General features: G+C 34.8%; 1 protein-coding gene across 13 annotated transcripts in view; it reads left to right on the top strand.

Moving 5' to 3' along the window:
* MEF2A (myocyte enhancer factor 2A) overlaps positions 1-24,248 on the top strand; it is a 156,742-nt gene that overhangs the window by 77,735 nt on the left and 54,759 nt on the right. For all 13 annotated transcript variants that reach the window (XM_036878738.2, XM_057494730.1, XM_036878743.2 and 10 more), the window contains one exon: positions 22,794-22,997. In XM_036878738.2, the coding sequence (XP_036734633.2) occupies positions 22,794-22,997 (204 nt within the window). The remainder of the gene's footprint in view (positions 1-22,793; positions 22,998-24,248) is intronic.

Here is a 24,248-nt window from a genome sequence, read left to right as displayed (position 1 = left end):
AATTTGAGGATTCTGAGTTAAAAGTTTATTCTTGCATTAAAAGGGAAAAAATTGTTTCTATGCAGAAGAGATGTTATTTATTCATCCAAATCTGAATACCTACTGTATCTGAGAGACTGTTAGATACTGGGAGCTCATTAAAAATATTTAGCCTATATAGGAGACGTAAGTAGGTGGCAAATAGAAGTAAGCTTAGGTGATGGGAGATTTTATGGAAGGAGCCACTAACCTCTGGAGGAGGCGTAGTTCAGAGAGCAGTCACTGAAGTAGCTAATAGCAAATAGAATTTTAAATTACTAGAGTTTTTAAGCTAGTAAGATAAAATCACACTTCAGTCATTGAAACAGTGAATGAAAAATCTTGGGAGTGACACTTCAAGAGCTACTTCATTTCGCTTACATTTGGAAGCCTCTGGTGAAAATTGTGTTTGTCATTCTTGATTTAATATGCTTCTTTTTAAAAAGTAAACTTTGCATTAAAATATAACATAAAGAAAACACCACAAAAGTATGTGTTTTGGTGAATTTTTGCAGAAAGAACATGGTCATTAGCCAGCATACCACAGTGTACCACCCCAAAAGCACTCTTTGTCTTGTCTCCCATTCATTCTCACCCTGCCTCAAGGATGGCATTAATCTAAGTTATAACACCATACATTAATTATTCCTGCCATTTGAATTCATAAGAATTATTTTGAGTTTTATCAGTATTATTGTTGCATATAGATGTATTTGTAGATATATTTTGTAACTTAACCAAAATATGCTATGAGTTTAATTATTTTGTGTGTGTGTGTGTGTAGGAAAGAGTGGTTTTCAATATTCTGTTTTATTTTCTAACAAATATTTTTTCCTTTTCCAGTTCTTTGTTTTTTTATTATCTGTCAAGCATAACTAACACTTCTATTCATTTTAATTTAAAAAATTTCAGTCTTGATTCTTTGAATTTCCTTTTTGTGGCTTTAATCTGTTACATAAGTTTTTTTTTTCCCTCTTGTGATTGTTTTCTGAGCAACATTAGCTCACTTTTTAGGTCATTCTGTCACTCATATATCTTTGACAATGATATTAAGCACATGTTAACCAAAATGGTTTTTCTTTAAAATTCTTTGTTTGATTTTACATCCCCTAGCATTCTGCATTTAAAACAGCGTCTGTTGTATTTTTTTTCCCCCCACTTCTTTTGTGGCCTTCCCACATGTCTGAATCTTATAGCACTAATCAAAGAATCCATGGCTAGACCACCCCAGGACTGAGACATTTCCCATTTGTGAAGAAGTCCATGCGAATTCTCTGAAAATGCTCTCATTGAAATTTCTTCAGGTTGGCAGACATGGTTTTGGGGCCTTAACTTTTTCCTTGAAGAAAGCCCTGTTTCATTCATTCATTCATTCATTCATTCATCCATCCATCCATTATTCATGTTTTTTAGTGAGTTTTGAGAGGAGTTAAGCATGGTTTTATTTTTCCATGTTGAATTGAAAAATAAATTCTGTGATTTCTCTTGAACTTAAATCCGTATAAAGAATTTGTATCATTTTAATGTAATTTGTATCTTCAGTTTAGAAAATGATATTTGTCTTGGAAGAGTAAATTGAATATTGAATGGTAATTATGTAGTCAGTATTCTCTAAGTAGCCTAATTTTAGGTTATGCTACCTGTGTGACATGAAATTTATAAACTGGTATTTAACTGTTTTGCAACATTACTAATTAACAATATACTAACTAGGAGGCTTTACTGATTTTTACTTTTAGATGTCCTGTAAAACTGATGTTTAGAGGGAAAATCTGTAAAACAACCCAGAACCTCAAATTGAAAACTAAAGTTGAGGCAAAATGTAGACTTCCAAAAGGTTTATTTTCATCCTTGGTATCTTGTTATTTCATTAAAATCTAACTAGGCAAAATAGTTTTATCTTGAGCTATGGTCAGCATCCTTTCTTTCCTTCTGTTGTTTTCCCCCCACTGCATTCCATATTCTTTTTTTTTTTCTGAAACCTATCTGTAAAAACAAATACTTCAACAGATGTTGAGTTTTTTTTTTTACCTAACTTGTGATTTGTGTTTCATATTGAGGTTTTTAAAATATCAGCTATAGGCCAATATTCACAGATATTTAATGAAAGGCAATTTGGATGTGTGGTACAACTTACATATAAATATAAACAGACTGAATAGTTTTGAGTAATTAAATTTTCTAGTTAAATGAAAGTTTAAATAAGAAATCTCTACATCCTATTTTTAGTTAGTTCATTAGGAAACAGGATTTTTGTATATGGTTTTAAGATGAGGAAGATTGTGCTTTGCGTACTGAGAAATATAAAGGAAATACAAGGCTTTAAGAATACTGATATACCTCATTTTATTGCACTTTGCTTTATTGTGCTTCACAGGTACTGTGTTTCTTATAAACTGAAGGTTTGTGGCGACCCTCTGTTGAACAAATTCATTGGTGCCATTTTTTCAGCAGCGTTTGCTTATTTCATGTCTCTTTGTCACATTTAGTAATTCCTGCAATATTTTACTTTTTCCTTATTATTGTATTTATTATGGTGATCATTGATTAATGATCTCTGATATTACTAATGTGATTGCTTTGGGGCACACCAAATAAGTTTATATAAGACAGGGAACTTAATCAACTGCTCCACCAACTGGCTGTTCTTCCTCACCCCACACTCATCCTTGGGCCTCTCTATTTTCTGAGACAGAACAGTATTGAAATTCGTTCATTTAATAGCCCTATAGTGGCCTTTAAGTGTTCAAACGAAATGAAGAGTCCCATATCTCTCACTTTATGTTTAAAGTAGAAATGATTAAGCTTACTGAGGAAGGCATTTTGAAAGCTTATAGACCAGAAACTAGGCCTCTTGCACAAAATATTTAACCAAGTTTTGAATGCAATGGGAGAGTTCTTAAAAGAAATTAAAAGAGCTACTCCAGTGAACACATTAATGATAAGAAGGTGAAACAGTCTTGTTAATGATAGAGAGGAAGTTTTAGTGGTCTGAATAGATCAAACCAGCTACAACATTCCCTTAAACCAAATGTCAATCCACACAGTAAGGCCTTAGCTCTCATCAGTAATGTGAAGGCTGAGAGAGGTGAGGAAGCTGAAGAAAAGTTTGAAGCTAGCAGAGCTGTCTCCATAACATAAAAGTGCAAGGTGCAGCAGAAGTGGTGATGTAGAGAGGGAGGACTAAAGATGGCGGCATGAGAGATGAGAAAGAGGCCTCCTCCTAAAACCACACATAATACGCAAATATAATTAATACAACTAATCCTGAAAGAGCAACAGGAAAGAAGGCTGCACCAGACTGCATATACTTGGAGAAAAGAACAGACCTCATGGAACAGGGTAACGTACCAAAGCCGTGATCCGGCGGGACCCAAGCCCTTCCCCCACCCCAGCTCACCAGCAGGAGGAAGAGAAACAGAGCAGGTAGGGAATGGAAGCCTGGCACTGCTGAACACCTAACCCTGGAGATGTGCTCTGGGAGCACGAACCTACATTGCATGGGGCTCTGGTGATTAGTGGTGTTGGAAAGCTAAGACAAGTGGCATACCTGGAGAGACTGAGAATTCCAGCTGCTTGTGGAAAACAGATCCACATCTGGCTGCTCTGGGACAAAAGAAAGGCAGGCAGTCTGAGGGACTTCCTAACAGCAAGAGGGCTGCTAAAGGGGCAAGGATTACACAGAGATTACTGCTCAGGAGAAAGGACAGGTAGACAAAATTGTCTGGGCTCACTCTGCCCAGCAGGTTGGGAACTTTCAGGAACTACATGTGTTCCATTCCCCTGACTGGATACGCAGACGCAGCCTGCTGTGCCTTCCTCCTGGCCAGCCCGCACCTGGCTCGCAAACCGGCAGCCCCTGCCCTGGCATCAGGCCAGCCAGAGGGAAGCCCCACCTATGGCAACTACAAATGCAAAGCATAAAGGTTTACACCTATGTCTTCAGCCCACAGGTTCAGGCAATGGAGACAGGCACAACAGCCAGGAAACAGGAAACAACTCTTTGCTCCCCCCAGGCACCAGCACCATTCCCCTGCCACCCCCAACATTGCTCCAGGGGCCAAGCAACTCCAGAGACTAGAACTTCTGGGCACTAGAGGGCGCCACATACAAATATGAAATGTCAAAGGAACCTGGCTCAAACAAAAATCCCTCAAAACACCTGAAAAAGGATCAAGTGAAACTGACCTTGTCAATGTTCCTGAAAAGGATTTCAAAATAAAAATCATAAATATGCTCATGGAGGTACAGAAATATATTCAAGAACTCAGGAATGAATTCTGGTCAGAAATCCAATCATTATGGAATTGAAACACAGTAGAAGGTTTTAAAAGAAGATTTGATATCATAGAGGAGACGATAAATGAAACAGAAATTAGAGAAGAGGAATACAAAGAAGCTGAGGCACAGAGAGAAAAAAGAATCTCTAGGAATGAAAGAACATTGAGAGAACTGTGTGACCAATCCAAACGGAACAATATTTGTATTATAGGGGAACCAGAAGAAGAAGAGAGAGAAAAGGGTATGGAAAGTGTCTTTGAGGAGGTTATTGTTGAAGACTTCTTCAGTTTGGGGAAAGAGATAGTCTTTCAGGCCATGGAGGTGCACAGATCTCCCAACACAAGGGACCCAAGGAAGACTACACCAAGACATATAGTAATTAAAATGGCAAAGATCAAGGATAAGGACAGACAAAAGCAGCCAGAGAGAGAAAAAAGATTACATACAAAGGAAAACCCATCAGACAATCATCAGATGTCTCAGCAGAAACCTTATAGGCCATAAGGGAGTGGCATGATATATTTAATGTAATGATGCAGAAGGGCCTGTAACCAAGAATACTCTATCCAGCAAGATTATCATTTGAATTTGAAGGAGGGATTAAACAATTTCCAGATAAGCAAAAGCTGAGAGAATTTAACTCCTACAAACCATCTCCACAGTGTATTTTGGAGGGACTGCTATAGATGGAAGTGTTCCTAAGGCTAAATACCTGTCACCAGAGGTAGTAAAACCACAGTAAAGAAAGTAGAACAATTAATTACTAAGCAAGTGCAAAATTAAATCAACTACCTCCAAAGTCAGTCAAGGGATAGACAAAGAGTACAGAATATGATACCTAATACATAAAGAATGGAGGAGGAAGAGAAGGAGGAGAAAAAAAAAAGAGAACCTTTAGATTGTGTTTGTATTAGCATACTAAGTGAGTTAAGTTAGACTCTTAGATAGTTAGGAAGTTACCCTTGAACCTTCAGTAACCACGAATCTAAAGCCTGCAATGGCAATAAGTACAAACATAATGATAATCACCCTAAATGTAAATGGTCTGAATGCACCAATCAAAAGACATAGAATCACTGAGTGGATAAAAAAACAAGACCCATCAATATGCTGCCTACAAGAGACTCACTTTAAACCTGAAGACATACACAGACTGAAGGGATGGAAAAAGATATTTCATGCAACCAATAGGGAGAAAAAAGGTGGAGTTGCAGTAATTGTATCAGACAAAATAGACTTCAAAACAAAGAAGGACATTACATAAATGATAAAGAGCTGAATCCAACAAGAGGATATAACCATTATAAATATCTATGCACCCAACACAGGAGCACCTACATATGTGAAACTAATACTAACAGAATTAAAATGGGAAATAGAATGCAATGCATTCATTCTAGTAGGCTTCAACACTCCACTCACTCCAAAGGACAGACTAACCAGACAGAAAATAGTAAGGATACAGAGACAATGAATAACACATTAGAACAGATGGACCTAACAGACATCCACAGAACTCTACACCCAAAAGCAGCAGGATACACATTCTTCTCAAGTGCACATGTTACATTTTCAAGAATAGATCATATTCTAGGCCACAAAAAGAATCTTAGTAAATTCAAAAAGATTGAAATTGTACCAACCAGCTTCTCAAGACCACAAAGGTATGAAACTAGAAATAAATTAAGCAAAGAAAATGAAAAATCTCACAAACACATGGAGGCTTAACAGTGTGCTCCCAAATAACCAATGGGTCAATGACTGAATAAAAACAGAGATCAAGCAATATATGGAAACAAATGACAACAATAATTCAACACCGCAAAATCTGTGGGTTGCAGCAAAGGCCATGCTAAGAGGGAAGTATATTGCAATACAGGCCTACCTCAGGAAAGCACAATCCCATATGAACAGTCTAAACTCACATTTAACGAAACTAGAAAAAGAAAAACAAATAAGGCCCAAAGTCAGTAGGAGGGAAATAATAAAGATTAGAGCATAAATAAATAAAGTCAAGAAGAATAAAACAAGAGAAAGAATCAATGAAAGCAGGAACTGGTTCTTCGAGAAAATAAAATAGATAAACCCTTAGCCAGACTTATCAAGAAAAAAAGAGTGTACACACAAACATAATCAGAAATGAGAAAGGAAAAATCACTATGGACACCACAGAAATACAAAGAATTATTAGAGAATGCTATGAAAAATTATATGCTAACAAACTGGATAATCTAAAAGAAATGGGCAACTTTCTAGAAAAATACAACCTTCCAAGGCTGACCCAGAAAGAAACAGAAAATATGAATAGAGCAATACCAGCAATGAAATTGAACTGGTAATCAAAAAACTATGTAAGAACAAAGTCCCTGAACCGGATAGCTTCACTGCTGAATTTTATCAAACATTTAGTGAAGACCTAATACCCATTCTCCTTAAAGTTTTCCATAATGTAGAAGAAGAGGGAATACTTCCAAACTCATTCTACGAGGCCAGCAGCACTCTAATACCAAAACCAGGCAAAGACACCACAGAAAAAGAAAATTACAGACCAATATCTCTGATGATCATAGATGCAAAGAATACTCAACAAAATATTAGCAAACCAAATTCAAAAATACATCAAAAAGATCATTCATCATGATCAAGTAGGATTTATTCCAGGGATGCAAGGATGGTACAATATTCGAAAATCCAACAGCATCATCCACCACATCATCAGAAAGAAGGACAAAAACCACATGATCATCGCCATAGATGCTGAAAAAGCATTCGACAAAATTCAACATCCATTCATGATAAAACTCTCAACAAAATGGGTACAGAGGGCAAGTGCCTCAACATAATAAAGGCCATATATGACAAACCCAGAGCCAACATCATACTTAACAGCGAGTATCTGAAAGCCTTTCCTTTAAGATCGGGAACAAGACAAGGATGCCCACTCTCTCCACTTTTATTCAGCATAGTTGTGGAGGTCTTCGCCGTGGCAATCAGACAACACAAAGAAATAAAAGGCATCCAGATTGGCAAGGAAGAAGTCAAACTGTCCCTGTTGAAGATGACATGATATTGTACATAAAAAAACCCTAAAGAATCCACTCCAAAACTACTAGAACTAATATCTAAATTCAGCAAAGTTGCAGGATACAAAATTAGCACACTGAAATCTGTTGCATTCCTATACACTAATGATGAACTAGCAGAAAGAGAAATCAGGAAAACAATTCCATTCACAATTGCATCAAAAATAATAAAATATTTAGGAATAAACCTAACCAAGGAAGTGAAAGACCTATACTCTGAAAGCTACAAGACTTTTGTAGAAAGTCTCATGAGAGAAATTAAAGAATTATAATAAATGTATTGGAATAAATAAATAATTCCAATAAATGGAAACACATCCCATGCTCATGGATAGGAAGAATTAATATTGTCAAAATGGCCTTCCTGCCTAAAGCAATCTACAGATTCAGTGCAATCCCTATCAAAATACCAATAGCATTCTTCAATGAACTAGAGAAAATAGCTCTAAAATTCATGTGGAACCACAAAAGACCGCAAATAGCCAAAGCAATCCTGAGAAGGAAGAATAAAGCTGGGAAGATTATGCTCCCCAACTTAAAGCTCTACTACAAAGCCATAATAATCAAGACAATTTGGTACTGGTGCAAGAACAGACCCATAGATCAATGGAACAGACTAGAGAGCCCAGATATAAACTCAACCATATATGGTCAATTAATTACGATGGAGGAACCATGGGCATACAATGGGGAAATGACAGCCTCTTCAACAACTGGTGTTGGCAAAACTGGACAGCTACATGCAAGAAAACAAAATTGCATTATAGTCTAACCCCATACACAAAAGTAAACTCGAAATGGATCAAAGAACTGAATGTAAGTCATGAAACCATAAAACTCTTAGAAGACAACATAGGCTACAGTTTGAATATAAACATGAGCAACTTTTCCCTGAATGTGTCTCCTCAAGCTCTTTGTAGTAGAGCTTGAAGTTGGGGAGCATAATCCCCCCAGCTTTATTCTTCCTTCTCAGGATTGCTTTGGCTATTTGGAGTCTTTTGTGGTTCCATATGAATTTTAGAACTATTTTCTCTAGTTAATTGAAGAATGCTGTTGGTATTTCAAGGGAAACAAAAGCAAAAATGAACACATGGGATTACATCAAACTAAAAAGCTTTTCTGTACAGCAAAGGACACCATCAACAGAACAAGAAAGCATCCTAGAGTATGGGAGAATGTATTTGTAAATGACATATCCGACTGGGTTTAACATCCAAAATGTATAAAGAACTCACATGCCTCAACACCCAAAAAAGCAAATAACCCAATTAAAAAATTGGCAGAGGATATGAACAGACACTTCTCCAAAGAAGAAATTCAGATGGCCAGTAGGCTTATGAAAAGATGCTCCACATCACTAATATCAGGGAAATGCAAATTAAAACCACAATGAGATAGCACCTCACACCAGTTAGGATGGCCATTATCAAAAAGACTAAGAAGAAATGCTGGCGAGGATAGGGAGAAAGGGGAACCCTCCTACGCTGCTGGCGAGAATGTAAGCTGGTTCAACCATTGTGGAAAGCAATATGGAGGTTCCTTAAAAAACTAAAAATAGAAATACCATTTGACCCGGGAATTCCACTCGGAAATTTACCCAAAAATATTATTTCTCAGATTCAAAAAACATATGCACCCCTATGTTTATTGCAGCACTGTTTACAATAGCCAAGATATGGAAGCAACCTAAGTGTTCATCAGTAGATGAATGGATAAAGAAGAGGTGGTACAAATATACAATGGAATACTATTCAGCCATAAGAAAGAAACAAATCCTACCATTGGCAACAACATGGATGGAGCTGGAGGATATTATGCACAGTGAAATAAGCCAGGTGGAGAAAGACAGGTACCAAATGATTTCCCTCATTTGTGGAGTATAGCAACGAAGCAAAACTGAAGGATCAAAACAGCAGCAGACTCACAGAGTCCAGGAAGGGACTAGCGGTTATCAAAGGGGAGGGGTATGGGAGGGCAGGTGGGGAGGGAGGGAGAAGGGATTGAAGGGTATTATGATGGACACACGTGGTGTGGGGGAGGTCATGGGGAAGACAGTGTAGCACAGAGAAGACAAGTAGTGACTCTGGTATCTTACTACACTGAGGAATAGTGACTGCAATGGGGAGGACTCAATATGGGTGAATGTGGTAACCACATTGCTTTTTCATGTGAAACCTTCATAAAGAGTACATGTCAATAACACCTTAATTTTAAAAAATGGTGATGTAGAAGCTGTGGCAAGTTACCTAGAAGATTTAGCTAAGATAAGGTGACTACACTAAACTACGGATTTACCGTGTAGGTGAAGTAGCCTTCTGTTGGAAGAATACGCCATATAGGATTTTCACAAGTAGAGAGAAATCAATGCCTGGCTTCAAAGCTTCAAAGGACAGGCTGACTCTTCTTATTAGGGGCTGATGCAACTGCTGACTTTAAATGAAAGCCAATAGTCATTTACCATTCTGAAAATCCTAGGGCCTTTAAGATTATGGTTAATCTACTCTGCATGTAGTCTATAAATGGAACAACAAAACCTAGATCACATCAGTTTATAACATAGTAACATTTTAAGCCCACTGTTAAGACCTACTGCTCAGAATAAGATTCCTTTCAAAATGTTACTGTTCATTGACAATGTGCATGGTCACCCAAGGGCTCTGATGGAGATGTGCCATGAGATGAATGTTGTTTTCATGCCTGCTAACACCACATCCATTCTGCAGCCTGTGGACCAAGGAGTAATTTTGACTTTCAAGTCTTCTTACTTAAGAAATTCATAAGGCTATCTAGCTGCCATAGATAATGATTGCTCTGATGCATCTGGGCAAAGTAAATTGAAAACCTTCTGGAAAGGATTCACCATTCTAGATGTCATTAGAAACATTTATGAATCACAGGAAGATGTCAAAATATCAACACTAATATGAGTTTGGAAGAATTTGATCCCAGTCTTCATGGATGACTTTTAGGGATTCAAGACTTCAGTGAAGGAAGTAACTGCAGATGCAGTGGAGATAGCAAGAGAACTAGAATTAGAAGTGGATCCTGAAGACATGACTGAATTGCTGTAATCTCTTGATAAAGCTTTAAGGATGAAGAGTTGCTACTTAGGGATGAGAAGCAAAGAAGGTGGTATCTTGAAATGGAATATACTCATGAATATACTGTGAAGATTGTTGAAATGACAACAAAGGATTTAGAATATTACATAAACTTAGTTGATAAAGCAGTGTCAGGATTGACTAATTTTGAGAGAAGTTCTACTGTGGGTAAAATGCTGTCAGACAGCATTGCATGGTATTGAGAAATCATTCATGAAAGGATGAGTCAATTGATGCAGCAGACTTCAGATGCATATTATCATGCAGAACAGTTGCACTTCTCCTCACATCTTCTGTGCAAGAAATTGCCACAGCCTCCCCATCCTTCAGCAGCCACCATCCTGACCAAGCTAGCAGCCATCAACATCAGATGATGGTTAGCATCTTTTAGCAATAAAGTATTTTTAATTAAGGTATGCATACAATGTTTTGGAAAAGAGACATCTTGCCTAAATTTAGTGAAAAGTATTAAATTATACTGTATTTTATCATGTTACAATGGAAATTAAATACATTGAAAATACAGAAACATCTTTGAATTGTACAGTGAGAAATACATTTTCATTGTTTCTTTTACATGTACACATTATATTTGTAATATAAGAATATAATAAATTAATTTTATGCCTGTGGAAAAAATTGTGATGGATCATAAAAGCAATCCTCAGCTGCTTCAGTAGTTACTGAAATGATTGAATGTAATGGTTAGACAAAGTTCATAGGAACAAAAGCATATGGTAGCTATTGGTAGGGAGAGAAAATGCTGCACTTTATGTTGTTTCACAATTCTAAGGACTATATAAAGGTACACTCTTAGGGACATTTTTTTTTACCCATTTTTAAAATAAACTTTATTTTTTAAAGCAGTTTTAGATTCACAGCAAAATTGAGCAGAAGGTTCAGACACTTCCAATATATCAGCCCCCACAAATGCACAGCTCCCCTACTACCCATACCAGAGTGGTACATTTGTTAAAATTGATGACTCTGTATTGACACATCATCATCACCCAAGGTCCATGGTTTACATTAGGGGTTCACTCTTCGTATTGTACAATCTATGGGGTTTTGACAAATGTAGAATGACATATATCAACCATTATATTATCATGCAGAACAGTTGCACTTCTCCCCACATCTTCTGTGATTAGCCTATTCATCCCTCCTGCCTGCCCTAGAAACCACTGATCTTTTTATTGTCTCTATAGTTATAGCCTTTTCCAGAATGCCATATTGTTCAAATCATACAGTGTAGAGCCTTTTCAGACTGTCTTCTGCCTTCAGTAAAATGTACTTAAGGTTCCTGCATGTTATTTCATGGTTGAAAGTTCATTTCTTCTTAGGGCTGAATAATATATCATTATCCAGATGTTCCATTCATCTACTGAAGGACATTTTGGTTGCCTCCATATTTTGACTATGGTGGATGAAGTTGCTATAAGCATCCATGTCCAAATTTTTGTGTAGACAGAAATTCATAACTCATTTGGGTAGATACTAAGGAGTGCAATTGCTGGGTCATATGGTAAGGGTCTGCTTAGTTTTTTAAGAAAATGTCAAATTTCTTCCACAGTGGCCCTACTGTTTCGAAGGAGAGTTCCTGTTTTTTCATGTCCTTGCCAGAATTTGGTGTTTGTTATCAGTGGTTTGGGTTTTTGCCATTCTAATAGGCATGTAGTATCTCGTTGTTTAAATTTGCAATTCCTTAATGACATATGATGTTGAGCATCTTTCCATGTTTTTATACCATCTGTATAATCCTCTTTGGATCCTCTTTGATAAGTTGTATCTTCATTTTCAGTTAGTTAAAATAGTTTTAATTTCTCTCAAGATTCTTCCTTGACCTGTGTGTTATTTAGAGTTGTGCTTTTTAATCTCCAGGCATTTCAGGATTTTCAGCTATCTTTCTGTTACTGATTTTTTGTTTAACTTTATTGTCATCTGAGTGCATATATTGTATGATTTCTATTATTTTATATTTGTTAAGGTATGTTTTATATTCCAGATGTGTGGTCCATATGTGGTCTTAGTGAATGTTCTGTGAGAGCTTGAGGGTAATGTGTATTCTGCTATTGTTGGATGAAGTCAACAGTATGTTGGATGATGTCAATCATATTTAGTTGATTGATGATACCGCTGAGTTCAGTTATCTCTTTACTGATTTTCTGCCTGTTGGATCCAATGTGCAATATTTCTGATAGGGATGTTGAAGTTTCTTCCTGCAATTATAAGTGAATCATCTATTTCTCCTTGAAGTTCTATCTGAGTTTGCCTCATATATTTTAATGCTCTGTTTAATGGAGGCTCATATACTTTAGGGATTGTTATCTTCTTGGAAAACTGACCCCTTTATCATTATGTAATGCTCTTCTGTGTCCCTGATAATTTTCATTGACTTGCAGTCTGCTCTGTCTGAAATTAATACAACTACTTCAATATTCTTTTGATTAGGGTTAACAGAGTATAGCGCTCTCCATCCCTTTACTTTTAATTACGTTTGTCATTAGATTGGGAGTGGGTTTCTTATAGACAACATGTAGTTGGTTATTGTTTTTTGATCCACAGACAGTCTGTTTTGTTTAATTGGTATATTTAGATCATTGACTTCTAAAGTGATTGTTGATATAGTTGGGTTAATATCTGCCACGTTTGTCATCTATTTGCTGCCCTTATTCTTTGTTCCTATTTTTATCTTATACTCTTTTTCTGCTTGTGGTTTTAATTGGGCATTTTATATTATTGAATTTTCTCTAATTTTTTAGTATATCAGTCATACTTCTTATTTTAGTGGTTGCCCTAGAGTTTGCAGTATACATTTGCAACTAATGCACATCTACTTTCAAATAGCACTGTACAGCCTCACAAGTAGTACAACTACCTTATAATAACAAAGTATTCCTAATTTCTTCCTTCCATCCCTTATATTATTGCTATCATTCATTTTACTACTGCATAAGCTATAATCACTTCATACATTGTTGCTATTATTATTTTGAACAAACTGTTGTCTGTTAGGTCAATTAAGAAAAAGAATAATAAAAATTTTTACTTATTCCTTCTATGATGCTCTTTCTTTATGTGTATCTAAATTGCTGATTTATTTCATTTTCCTTTTTGAGTAACTTTAAACATCTCTTGCAAGGCAGATCTACTGTCAATGAATTCCCTCAATTTTTTTATCTGAGAAAATATTTCTGTTGAAGTAGTTTCTCAAGATACGGAATTTTAGGTTGGTGGGTGTTTTCTCCTTAACATCTTGAATGTATCACTTCATTCTCCTCTTCTTTACATGGTTTCTGAGCAGGAATTATATCTAATTCTATATTTGTGCTTCTAAAATAAGGTATTTTGTTCTCTCTGGCATCCTTTGAGAATGTTTATCTTTGATTTACTTTATTTTATATCTAATGTGCCTAGGTGTACTTTTGTTTTTTATAGTTTGGTTTTTTTTTTTTTTTTGGAGGGAGACATTTCTTCCTGAATCTATGGTTTGTGTCTGACATTAATTTGGGGAAGTTCTCAGAGATGATTGCTTGTAGTTATTTCTTCTGTTGCTTTCTCTTTTGGTGTTCTCATTACACATATATTACACTTTTTTGGTTGTCCCACAATTCTTGACTATGGCATTCCATTTTTTTCAGTTTGGAAGTTTCTGTTGACATATCACTCAAGCTCAGAGATTCTTTCCTTACTAGTTTCCAGTCTGGTGATGAGCCCATCAAAGACATTCTTTATTTCTGTTACAGTGATTTTTATTGCCAACATTACAAAAAATAAGAATTCTCATTTTTGTGATTACATTATCTACCTATTCTTGCATATGTCTACTTTTTCCATTAAAATCTTTAGCATGCTAGTCATAGTTACTTTGAATAGCTTGTCTGATAATTTCAACATTTCAGCCATATGTGACTCTGCTTCTGATGCTTACTCTGTCTCTTCAAACCATGTTTTTTTCCTTTTTAGTATGCCTTGTAGTTTTCTGTTGAAAGCTGGACATGATGTGTTGTATAAAAGGAACTCTAGTAAGTAGGTCTTTAGTAAAGTGTTGGTGAGGTTTGGGAGAGGGTAAGTGTTTTACAAACCTTTGATTAAGCCTCAGTCTTTTAGTGACCCTGTATATGTGGACTGTGAACTTTATAACTGCTTCTCAGTCCCTGGCCCCATCTTTAGGTAGGACAGGATGGCCAGAGCAGATTAGGGTTTAGTATTTCCCTTTGCTCATATTAATGGCTAAAGGGACCTAGAGTTGGGTATTTCCCTTTTCCCCAGTCAGTTAAGGTCTGATAATACCTCTAATAACTAAGGGTTTGGTAAAATAATTTGTCCTAAGGTCAGGACTTGTTAAGAATAGAATGTTTTGGCATATTTCAAAATGGCTACTTTTCCCCTCTTTCTGCTGGGATCCCAAGGGGATTTTCCCAGATCTTTACTATGCCTGGTAGAGGTCCTGGGGGTAAAACTCACTAAATTACAGGCATACCTCCCTAAGATTTAGCCTCTCTGGAGTTTTTAACTTTCATACTTGTCTACACTGAGCCTCCATCAATTCATCAGTTGCAGTTCAGGTTTAGTACCCTGGTACTGGTTCCTGTGGCAGTTTCTGCTTGTGGTTTTGGTAGTTTATGATTATTAGTATATGCCTGTCTATCTTCAATTTGGGGACAGAAATTGCCCTGTGACCTTAATTCTCTGAGGAATCTGAGAAGAGTTGATTTTCAGTTTGTTCAGCTTTTTACTTGTTCAGATGGAGTAGCAACTTCCAAGCTTCTTACATGCTGGACCAGAAACTGGAAATCTTTCATGGACTTTTAAATTCAACAGTGAAATAAAGATATGCCTAATATATGTATATATATATGAAAATCTCTGCCAGTACTTGAGATTTTAAATATAAAAGGTCTTCTAGAGATGGTGCAATCTAGCCTTCTTAAATTCAGATAATTATACAAGTCCCAGATTTGATTTAAAAAATCAGGAAAACTGGTTAGGTTGAAACAAAATGACTTTCAGTTTATAGAGACACTGTTTTGTGGGTTAGCCCTTTAGTCCTATTCTTTTTCTTTGTAGTGATTGTAATACTGGGGTAAAATGATAAGTTACAAATAAAATTTGTGTTTATTTTGCCTAATACTAAAGTAACTTTCTGATATTTTAAAAATTATTCAAATTTCATAATTAAAATGAAATGAAATATTAAATGTTTCATCTACAAAGATGGTAAGTGTGTTTCAAAACAAAGATTCAGATTTATAGGAGGAATTCTTAGTAATTAACGTAATGGTTGCTGTATACATCTTGACTCTTCCAATTTAATTTTCCAAAAAAATTAATGCAGAGAAACAAGAACAAATGAAATTAATCCAAACCTGCAGCCTTGGCACAATTAGAAGGCAAAGAATGTCTGAATTCACATGACTTCCAAGTAGAAAATTATTACCAAGTTGCAGTGTGTGATTTCTTGAACTTCTACAGCAAGTGTTTGAAGTGAGCAAGCATATTTAGGAAAAACTATGTGGAAAGGAAAAGAGATCTTTCAGCTGCCTTAAGTTGATTTGAAATCACTACAAAAAGAAGTCCACCCAAAGTGCAGAAATGCTGAAAAATATTCCTTGCTGATCAGTAAGACCATAGGTAAAGGACTCAACGTATGTGGTACTCAAGGAAGTAGTCTTGGAAAGGAGGGAGAAGATAAAAAGTAAGGCAAGGAACTCTGGAAAACACTTCTTGGATGGAAAAGAAGAGAAGAGATAACGAATCCTTCAAGATAAAAGAATATACAAAAATAAATACTTCCCAAAAGACAGAAAACTCCTCTTCCCACTACCAATACCCCAAAAGAGCTTTCCATTAAAAGAGACCATACTTAACTCCATTAAAGAAAGAAGTCTTCTTGAACTAAGAATATTTCAAACTACCCCCACCACTGCCATTTTTTCTCCTGTAGAAATTCAGTGAGGCAAGCAATCCTCACCTATACAAACTATTACCCCCAAAAGAAAAAAACAAACAAAATGATATTTACAGCTATTAAGGTGATGAAGTTGTTCCCCCAGAACAATGGAAAAGTAGGAAAAAAACCTGTTATATGACACTCCAAACTGAAATAAATTTCCTTAAATAAGTATTTAAGAATGTGGCAGTCAAAAATCATGATTGAAAATTTTGAAATATTAAGAAAAGAGATGGGTTTTTATTACAGATGAAACAGAGTGATTGAACTCCAGAAAGAAAAGACAAAGTCATATCAAAACAAAGACTAAATTAAAAGTGACCAAGGAAAAATAGATTCAAATGAATTGTGTATACTATTATTGAAGGAAGGGAGAAAAACAACTAAGTGAATGAAAATGAGATAAGTAATCTCAAAAGGAAAATAGAGAAGGTGGTAGAAGACAGAGATAGGTAAAGAAGATCCAATTTATATATAATTGCAGTTCCTGAGGAAGAAAAAAGAAAATAGAACAACAACTCATGTTTAAAACTATAATCAAAGAAAAGTTTTTCATAAATAAGAGAAAATAAGATGCCAAAAATAACTGAACCTACAGAGGTCAACTTTGATACATATCCTACTGAAACTATTCGATTTTGATATAAAGAAAAAAATCCTCAAGGCTTCCAGATAAAAAGCAACAAATTTATAGGTGCAAGAGAATTAGACTGTCATCAAATTTTGTAAAAAGAAAGCAAGGAAACAGTAGAGGAACATTTTCAAAACAAGGAAAAGAGTGTGAAGCAAGTGTTTCATTTACAGTCAAACTGTATTCAAGTATAAAGGCTATAAAAACAAGTTTTAAACACAATTCTATACCTATGAACATTGGTGTCCAATCTAGTAGATGATAACTTCATGCAACTGAGAGATGACTGAGGAAACTAAAACAAGACTCATGACCAACATTTATTATATTTAACTATAGATTTAAGCCTAAAGCAGTTACGACAAGGTTGAAAGAATGTGTTATTTATGATAAATTGTTTTATTTGTCTTTACTATTAAAATAGACATAACGCAACTGAAACATGGTAATACAAAGGAGAGGAAAAGAAGAAAGTAGAATAAGTATACTGGTTATTGTTTAGGGAATAGGTGGAAGTTGTAGAATATCATTAAGACCTGACAGACCAACTAGTACAAGGTTAAACATACAAACAGGAGACCAAGGGCATTTTAACAAGCTATAACTGCAAGGGTAACAACTAGAACAAAAATGCCAATCTTCCTAAGTACCAACAAAAAAAAATTAAAACTTAAAAGGTAAAAAATAAAAGAACAAAGAGAATACGTCAGAGAAAAAATAGGAAATATATATGTATTAAATATTAAACATTATTAAAATGACAGTGAAATCACTAAACATTATCACTTACATCAATAAATGTGAATGGGATTTACACATTTAATAAAAAGAAAAAAGAAAACATTTTTAGTTCACAAGGCCCAACTCTAGGCAAAAACAAACACACCTGAAATAAATTGATCAGAAAGACAGAAAATAAAGGGATAGGAAAAGGTATACCAGAAAAATGGAAGCAAAAAGACAATGGGGGTTACAATACTGAACTAGACAATGTAGCATTGTCAGTGTAGACAATGTGGCAAGACAAAAAGCATTCAATGGGACAAAGAGCTTTAATTCACCCTGAAGATGTTAGAATTAAGAATGTCAGTATACTAAATAACTTTCATCAGCACAAACTGAAAGAGATGCAAAGAAACATAAAACAAACTAATGATACACTTAAAACACTATATTCTTAGTATGAGATAGATCAAACGGACAAAAAATAATTGAGGATACAAGCTTTCATTTTTTAAAGTCCTGCCTGGAAATCTCTCTCTCTTTTTTTTTTGAGAAGTTTGATGCCAGCTAACAACTTTTGGGTAAAAGAGCAAATGCATACTGAAATAACATTATTTAAAAAAAATAAAATAATGAAAATAGTACATATCAATATTGTGGAATACATTTATGTTGCAGTCAGAAGAAAATTCATAGTCCTGAACACTTTTATTAATGAAAGTATTAGCAAGGCTGTAAAGAAGTAGGCAATCCTATATATTGCAGATGAGAATACAAATTTGTATAGCCATTTGGGGGGTTGGTATTTGATAATAACTAACAAAATTATGTATGCATTTATTTCTTGACCAGGTCCTTCAGACTATAGACAAAAGAACTGTGTTTTGCCTCTAGTTGGTGGGTTTATTTTTCATAGTGTATGTTTAACAATTTAAAAGCTGCTTAAAGTGCATTCTAAGACTGAGCAAGTAAGTAAATGTATTGTGAGTAATGGGAAATGGGTTTCTTCCTATCAAAAAAGGGAGTTAACAGTTATAGAAAGGGGGAAGGCTAGAATAAACCTCATGACATAGATTTGGAATTGGAAGTATTATAGATTTGAATATATTTTTATTTAATATATTTTGATAAACAGTAACAGATGCTGAGATAGTGGTATGCACATGCATCTGTGCATATATATATATATATACAAACTGTGTATAGTGTGTACACACACTAGCTTTGTCTGTGAGAGGGCTTAGAAACAGTGGCACCAAAGTAACTTACCATCCAGACTTGGTTTCTACATACAATTCTCTATCAAAAAGAATCAGAGCTCTGTGAAATGATTGATTCTAGGGTTGGGGCAGAGAAGGAACAGAATGAGCCTGAAATATCTCAGTGTGCCACCAAGTTCACAGAATACTGGAAACATGCCAAATGAACACTGGAGCTAGCACAGTGGGTCTCTCACTGGTGAAATCAAAGATAAAATATTAAAATAAGTGAGGATACTAGTGGATTTTAACTCAGAATAAAATAGGAAACCATAAGTTGATGCTAGTATAGATGTAGAAAGGAAGGAAGGAAAAGGAAAAGTGTTTCACAGTAAAATGCCCACTCATAAATGTAGGTGGACAGTATAATGCAATTAGAAAATCCCTGTTTGACAACCACCATTGTAATAATTTTTCAGACAAGAGTCATCAATGGATGCTAAAATCAGTTTGTTAATATTTGATGAGAAAAAGGATATTTACATACAAATGTTCACAAAATACTTATTAATTACAAGGGGGAAAATAGAAACTTTGCTGGAAAAAACTGGCAGACACTTACCAAGTAACAGCTCTTGTTATGGGGCAAATGTCATGTGGATTTTCATGTGATGTATTGAGGACACATCACCACTTCTAAGCTATTCCTATGAAAGAGACACAATCCGAATATAAGCAGAGAGAAACATCAGACAAGGACAAATTGAGAGACGTGGTACAATATAAATGGGGCCTCTATTGTGCAAAAGTGCCAAGGTCCCGAAAGACAAAAACTAAGATAGTGTTTCAAATTAAAGAGGGTGCAATTAAATGGAACATCTAATCCTGTTGTCCTGTGCTAAGGAGGAAAAAAAGCCCAAACATTTTATCCTGTAAAGGAAGTAGTAGGACAATTGAGAAATTTGAATAAGGTTTGTAGATTAGATAATAGTTCTGTAGCCATGATGCATTTTGATTTTGATAATCTTACTGTCCTTGTTTTTAAAAATGTATGTAAGGGGCAAAGGGACTTTATAATCTGAAGCTATGTGGAAAGTTTTGGACTGCTTTTTGAAACTTTTATGTAAGTTTGAAATTATTTCAAAATAAAAAGTTAAAGGTGACAAAAACCAAATGTTAAACAATATAATGTTTTATATTATTCTTGAATGAATTGTCCAGTGTCTAAAAACAGACTAAGCATGAAGATAAAATTAAAGACTTAATTTATAAAACTTGAAAGTGAAATATTAAGATTGTAGTTTTCAATGCTATGTCTTTGGTGTCATCATTAAAGCATATCAGTGTGTTTTTGTGCAAATTTTTCTAGTTGCTTAAAAATCTCTTTTTAACCTTATGTCAGTTGGAATAGGTTAGAGGAATGGAGTAAGATGGTTATAATTTAAATGCCTTCCTCCACTAACTTTTTCCATCATCTTTGACTCCTTCTGACTGATAAGTTTGGCAAAATATTTTTGAATAAGTATTTTTGGAAAAGACAACAGGGAATATACTATCTTTACTGATACTGAACTGTAATTTTTGTTTTAGAGAATTTTCTTCAATCATGCTTTTTTAAAAAAAGGTTATTCTGAAGCAGCATTACCTGTCTCATTTTTAGTACTGCCTTTTTCGTGTCTCACTTGTTTTGAAAGGCATTCATTAGAGTAAGAATTATTCTTACAATAAATGCTTTGCTTTGTTGACTGTCATTTTCTTCCTGTTCTTCAGTACTAGAAGTATGGAAAAATATTTTCTAACTGACCACACCTTTGCTAAATTCAAAATTTTAATGCAGCAAGTACATTTAGGTGCATCTCAAGATATAAATGATTTTGATTTCAGTGTTTTAAAGTAGTATATTTGAATAGTGACATTTCTGTATTCATTTGTATACTTATAATAATACAATGCCATATATACATATGTATATATACAAATATAATATAATGAAAAACAGTATTGCAATCGGTAATAAAATTTTTTAACTTTTTAATGACAAATGATATGTAAACAGAGTTAATATATAAATAGGAAATTTGGGAAAGTATTTGTAAAAAAATCATTGCTATATCAATATAAGGAGCTCTTAGACAAATCTAAAACAAGTTACAAAATAGGAAAATGACCAAAAGATAGGGGCAGTTCAGAGAAAACAAATCCAAAATGGTAACAAATACAAGAAAAAAATGTTTAATCACCCCCTGTAGGAAAATGTTTGAAAAAATGAGATTTTTATTTTATACCAGTCATTCTAGCATATGAGTGGTAACATTTATATGAAAATATTATGAAGTTATTTAAAGAGTACCTTAGTACTTTGCCTATGAAGTATGGTTGAATGAGTAAAAGATAGAGTATTGCCAGTCTCAGTTTTGTAAAATAGTGATAAATCCCTTATACGTGTATATGGGTATATGATTATATGATCTACAAAAATGTGGAATATTTTTCATTCATTGAAAACATAGGTTAAGGGGTTTATGTTGATGCAAGGGAAACTAGCAAAACCATCATATGTATTTATATAAAATCATGTATTTGTATATTTGTATTATAAAGACTTTTAAAAAAGATTAGTGATAGACTCTTATTTTTAAAAGGTGAGAAGGAACCATTAGGTAGGTGCGTTGTGAAGAGTTTTCCACAGAGAGGGAAAATCACAAAGTTCCTAAGGTGGAATGTAGCTGGAGGTTAAGGAATGCACACACACACCCACATGCCAGTGCAGCTTAGTAGGTATAATGGAGAGTAATGGGAAATAAGGTCAGATAGAGAGATTGAGGCTAGATCATTAATTTGTGTGCTTAATAGTTTAGATATCACTTGCAGTGAAATAAAAACTCTAAACTCCCACTTATATTTTGATTTATGTCTCAAAAATATCACTCAGGTAGGTATATGGCAAATGACATTGTCGGGTACAATAGGCACAAGGGAGAATGAACAGCGAGTCACTTGGTGCCCACCACAAGGAGGTTTGGGTGATGTAAATTTCATGTCAGTTATTTGGTGCCTACAATAAGGAGGGCAATATATTGAGTGGTACACATTTAATGGCATGAGCTTCAAAATATCTGTTTACTTTGAAGGAGAAGAAAGGAAAAAATAATTTGGAAGAGAGAATAGGGAGCAAAAAATGACCAATCTTCCAGCCTTTAGGCATAGGAGATATAAATTTAAAAGCAAACAAAAAATTGATTTATATTTTTAGAGGACATCAGGTGACAGGTTTTGGTTAGAGAAAGAAACACTTGAAGAAGAATTTAAAGACATTGGGGAATTTGCTGATCCTGCACTGTGAATTTCAGTGGGTGTAATAGAAGGGCTTGGGAGAGAGAAGTATGAATTAGATGAGTAGGTGTACCTGGTTGTTTAGGAATTAAAGTCTGAGTGATGATGGATTGCTTCAGGTGGGATTTGGGATTTCTGCTGGTAACCATTTCATATTGGATAAGGAGCCACTGGTCGTCTGTTTTCTTCTCTGGTTCTTTGCCTCTGCACTGGAGTGACAGCCAAGGATAAAAGAATACCTCTTCAGGAGTCTGCTTTATCAGAGACCTTGGAGAGGTTAAGGTATTTGTAGGACTATAATCTTGTGGAAAATGAGGGAGAAAGAGACTTGTGTGGAGCATGAGGCTAGGAACGTTTTCCATCTTTGAAAACTGACTCAGTATGAAAAGAGGACTTACCTTCAGGTAGCCAATATTTAGGTATTCCTAATGCTTGTAATAAAAATGCACTTTCTTTTTTTTAATTGTCTAGGTCACTTTTACAAAGAGAAAGTTTGGATTAATGAAGAAAGCCTATGAACTTAGTGTGCTCTGTGACTGTGAAATAGCACTCATCATTTTCAACAGCTCTAACAAACTCTTTCAGTATGCCAGCACTGACATGGACAAAGTCCTTCTCAAGTACACAGAATATAATGAACCTCATGAAAGCAGAACCAACTCGGATATTGTCGAGGTAACACATATATCTAGTAATGCCTGAATTGCAGATAATTAAATCCTCCATTTAATAACTTTAACTGTCAGATTGTTCTTTATATCCACAATATAATCAGTTATATCTATATTTTCTGTGGATCATTTCTTAGAAGGATATAATTATTGCTGTATGGTGACCCACTTATGTTATAAACATATCCTATTCATTGAGACAAAACAGGCCATTGTACCATATACACCAGTATAATCTAACATTTCATCTATGGTTACTTATTTTCTATGAGTTTTTAAATTAATATCGTAAGAAACAATATCAGTTCAGACAGTATGAAGTTATAATTGTAATATGTCTTAACCATTTCATTATGTCAGTGACTACCCACAACTTTAATGATATGGAAGAAAATGCTGTAAATAATATAGTATTTCTGTTTTATTAATAGTACTTTAGTTGTGGTGGGAGAATGTCCTCATTTTCTTCTTTTTTTATCTACTTCTCTTTAATATCTCTCAGTTCTCCCAACCTAATTAAATGAAAATAAAGAAAAGGAATTTTTAGGGTGATTTCCATCTATTCAGAAATAGTCATGTGTTACTTTTTAGCAATTAATCAATTCTTTGAAATGAGAAGTAAAAGTATGCATAAATCAGCTGTGACTCATCTCTGTAGCTCGATTTGCCCACAGTTTTAAGTGGCTCACTACTGTGAAGCTCCCTTGAAATGTTTGTGAAGCTTTAGATTTTGCTTTTGTTGATCGCTTCAGTTAAATTACATTGTTACATCTTTAGCCAAACCCCTTAACAAAGGTATGTTTTTATCAATTACAAATTATTATTTTATCATTTAGCATTCATGGTATATCTGATCGCTTATGTGCATTATGGATTATTTAGTAGACTGTCTACCTGCTATGTATCATAGTGCATTTGAATCATAATTTGAATCATAGTGCATTGGATCATCATTTAGGTTAGCTTTATAAGACACATCATAACTGGATTTCCTTGAAGTGAATAGTGTCCCTGGTGTGCTGAGTTTAAAATGTCATCTTATTTTAAAAGTTTTATGTCTTATCAAAAGCTCCACCACCTTAAGTCAAACAAATAGCATTGATTTAATAATTTCAACAAATAGATATTCAAGCTAGTTTCATTATAGAAGACGACTGCCTCCTTAACCCTAACTACTCTGCTCTTTCATTGCAGCAGTTGTTGTTCTTGGCCCCCGGAAGTTGAGGGTACTTCGCACAACCTAAAGCTTACTTAG

This window comes from Manis pentadactyla, chromosome 18, assembly GCF_030020395.1.
Source record: "Manis pentadactyla isolate mManPen7 chromosome 18, mManPen7.hap1, whole genome shotgun sequence".
Classification (NCBI taxonomy): Eukaryota; Metazoa; Chordata; class Mammalia; order Pholidota; family Manidae; genus Manis; species Manis pentadactyla.
This window is presented reverse-complemented; position numbering and strand designations above follow the sequence as displayed.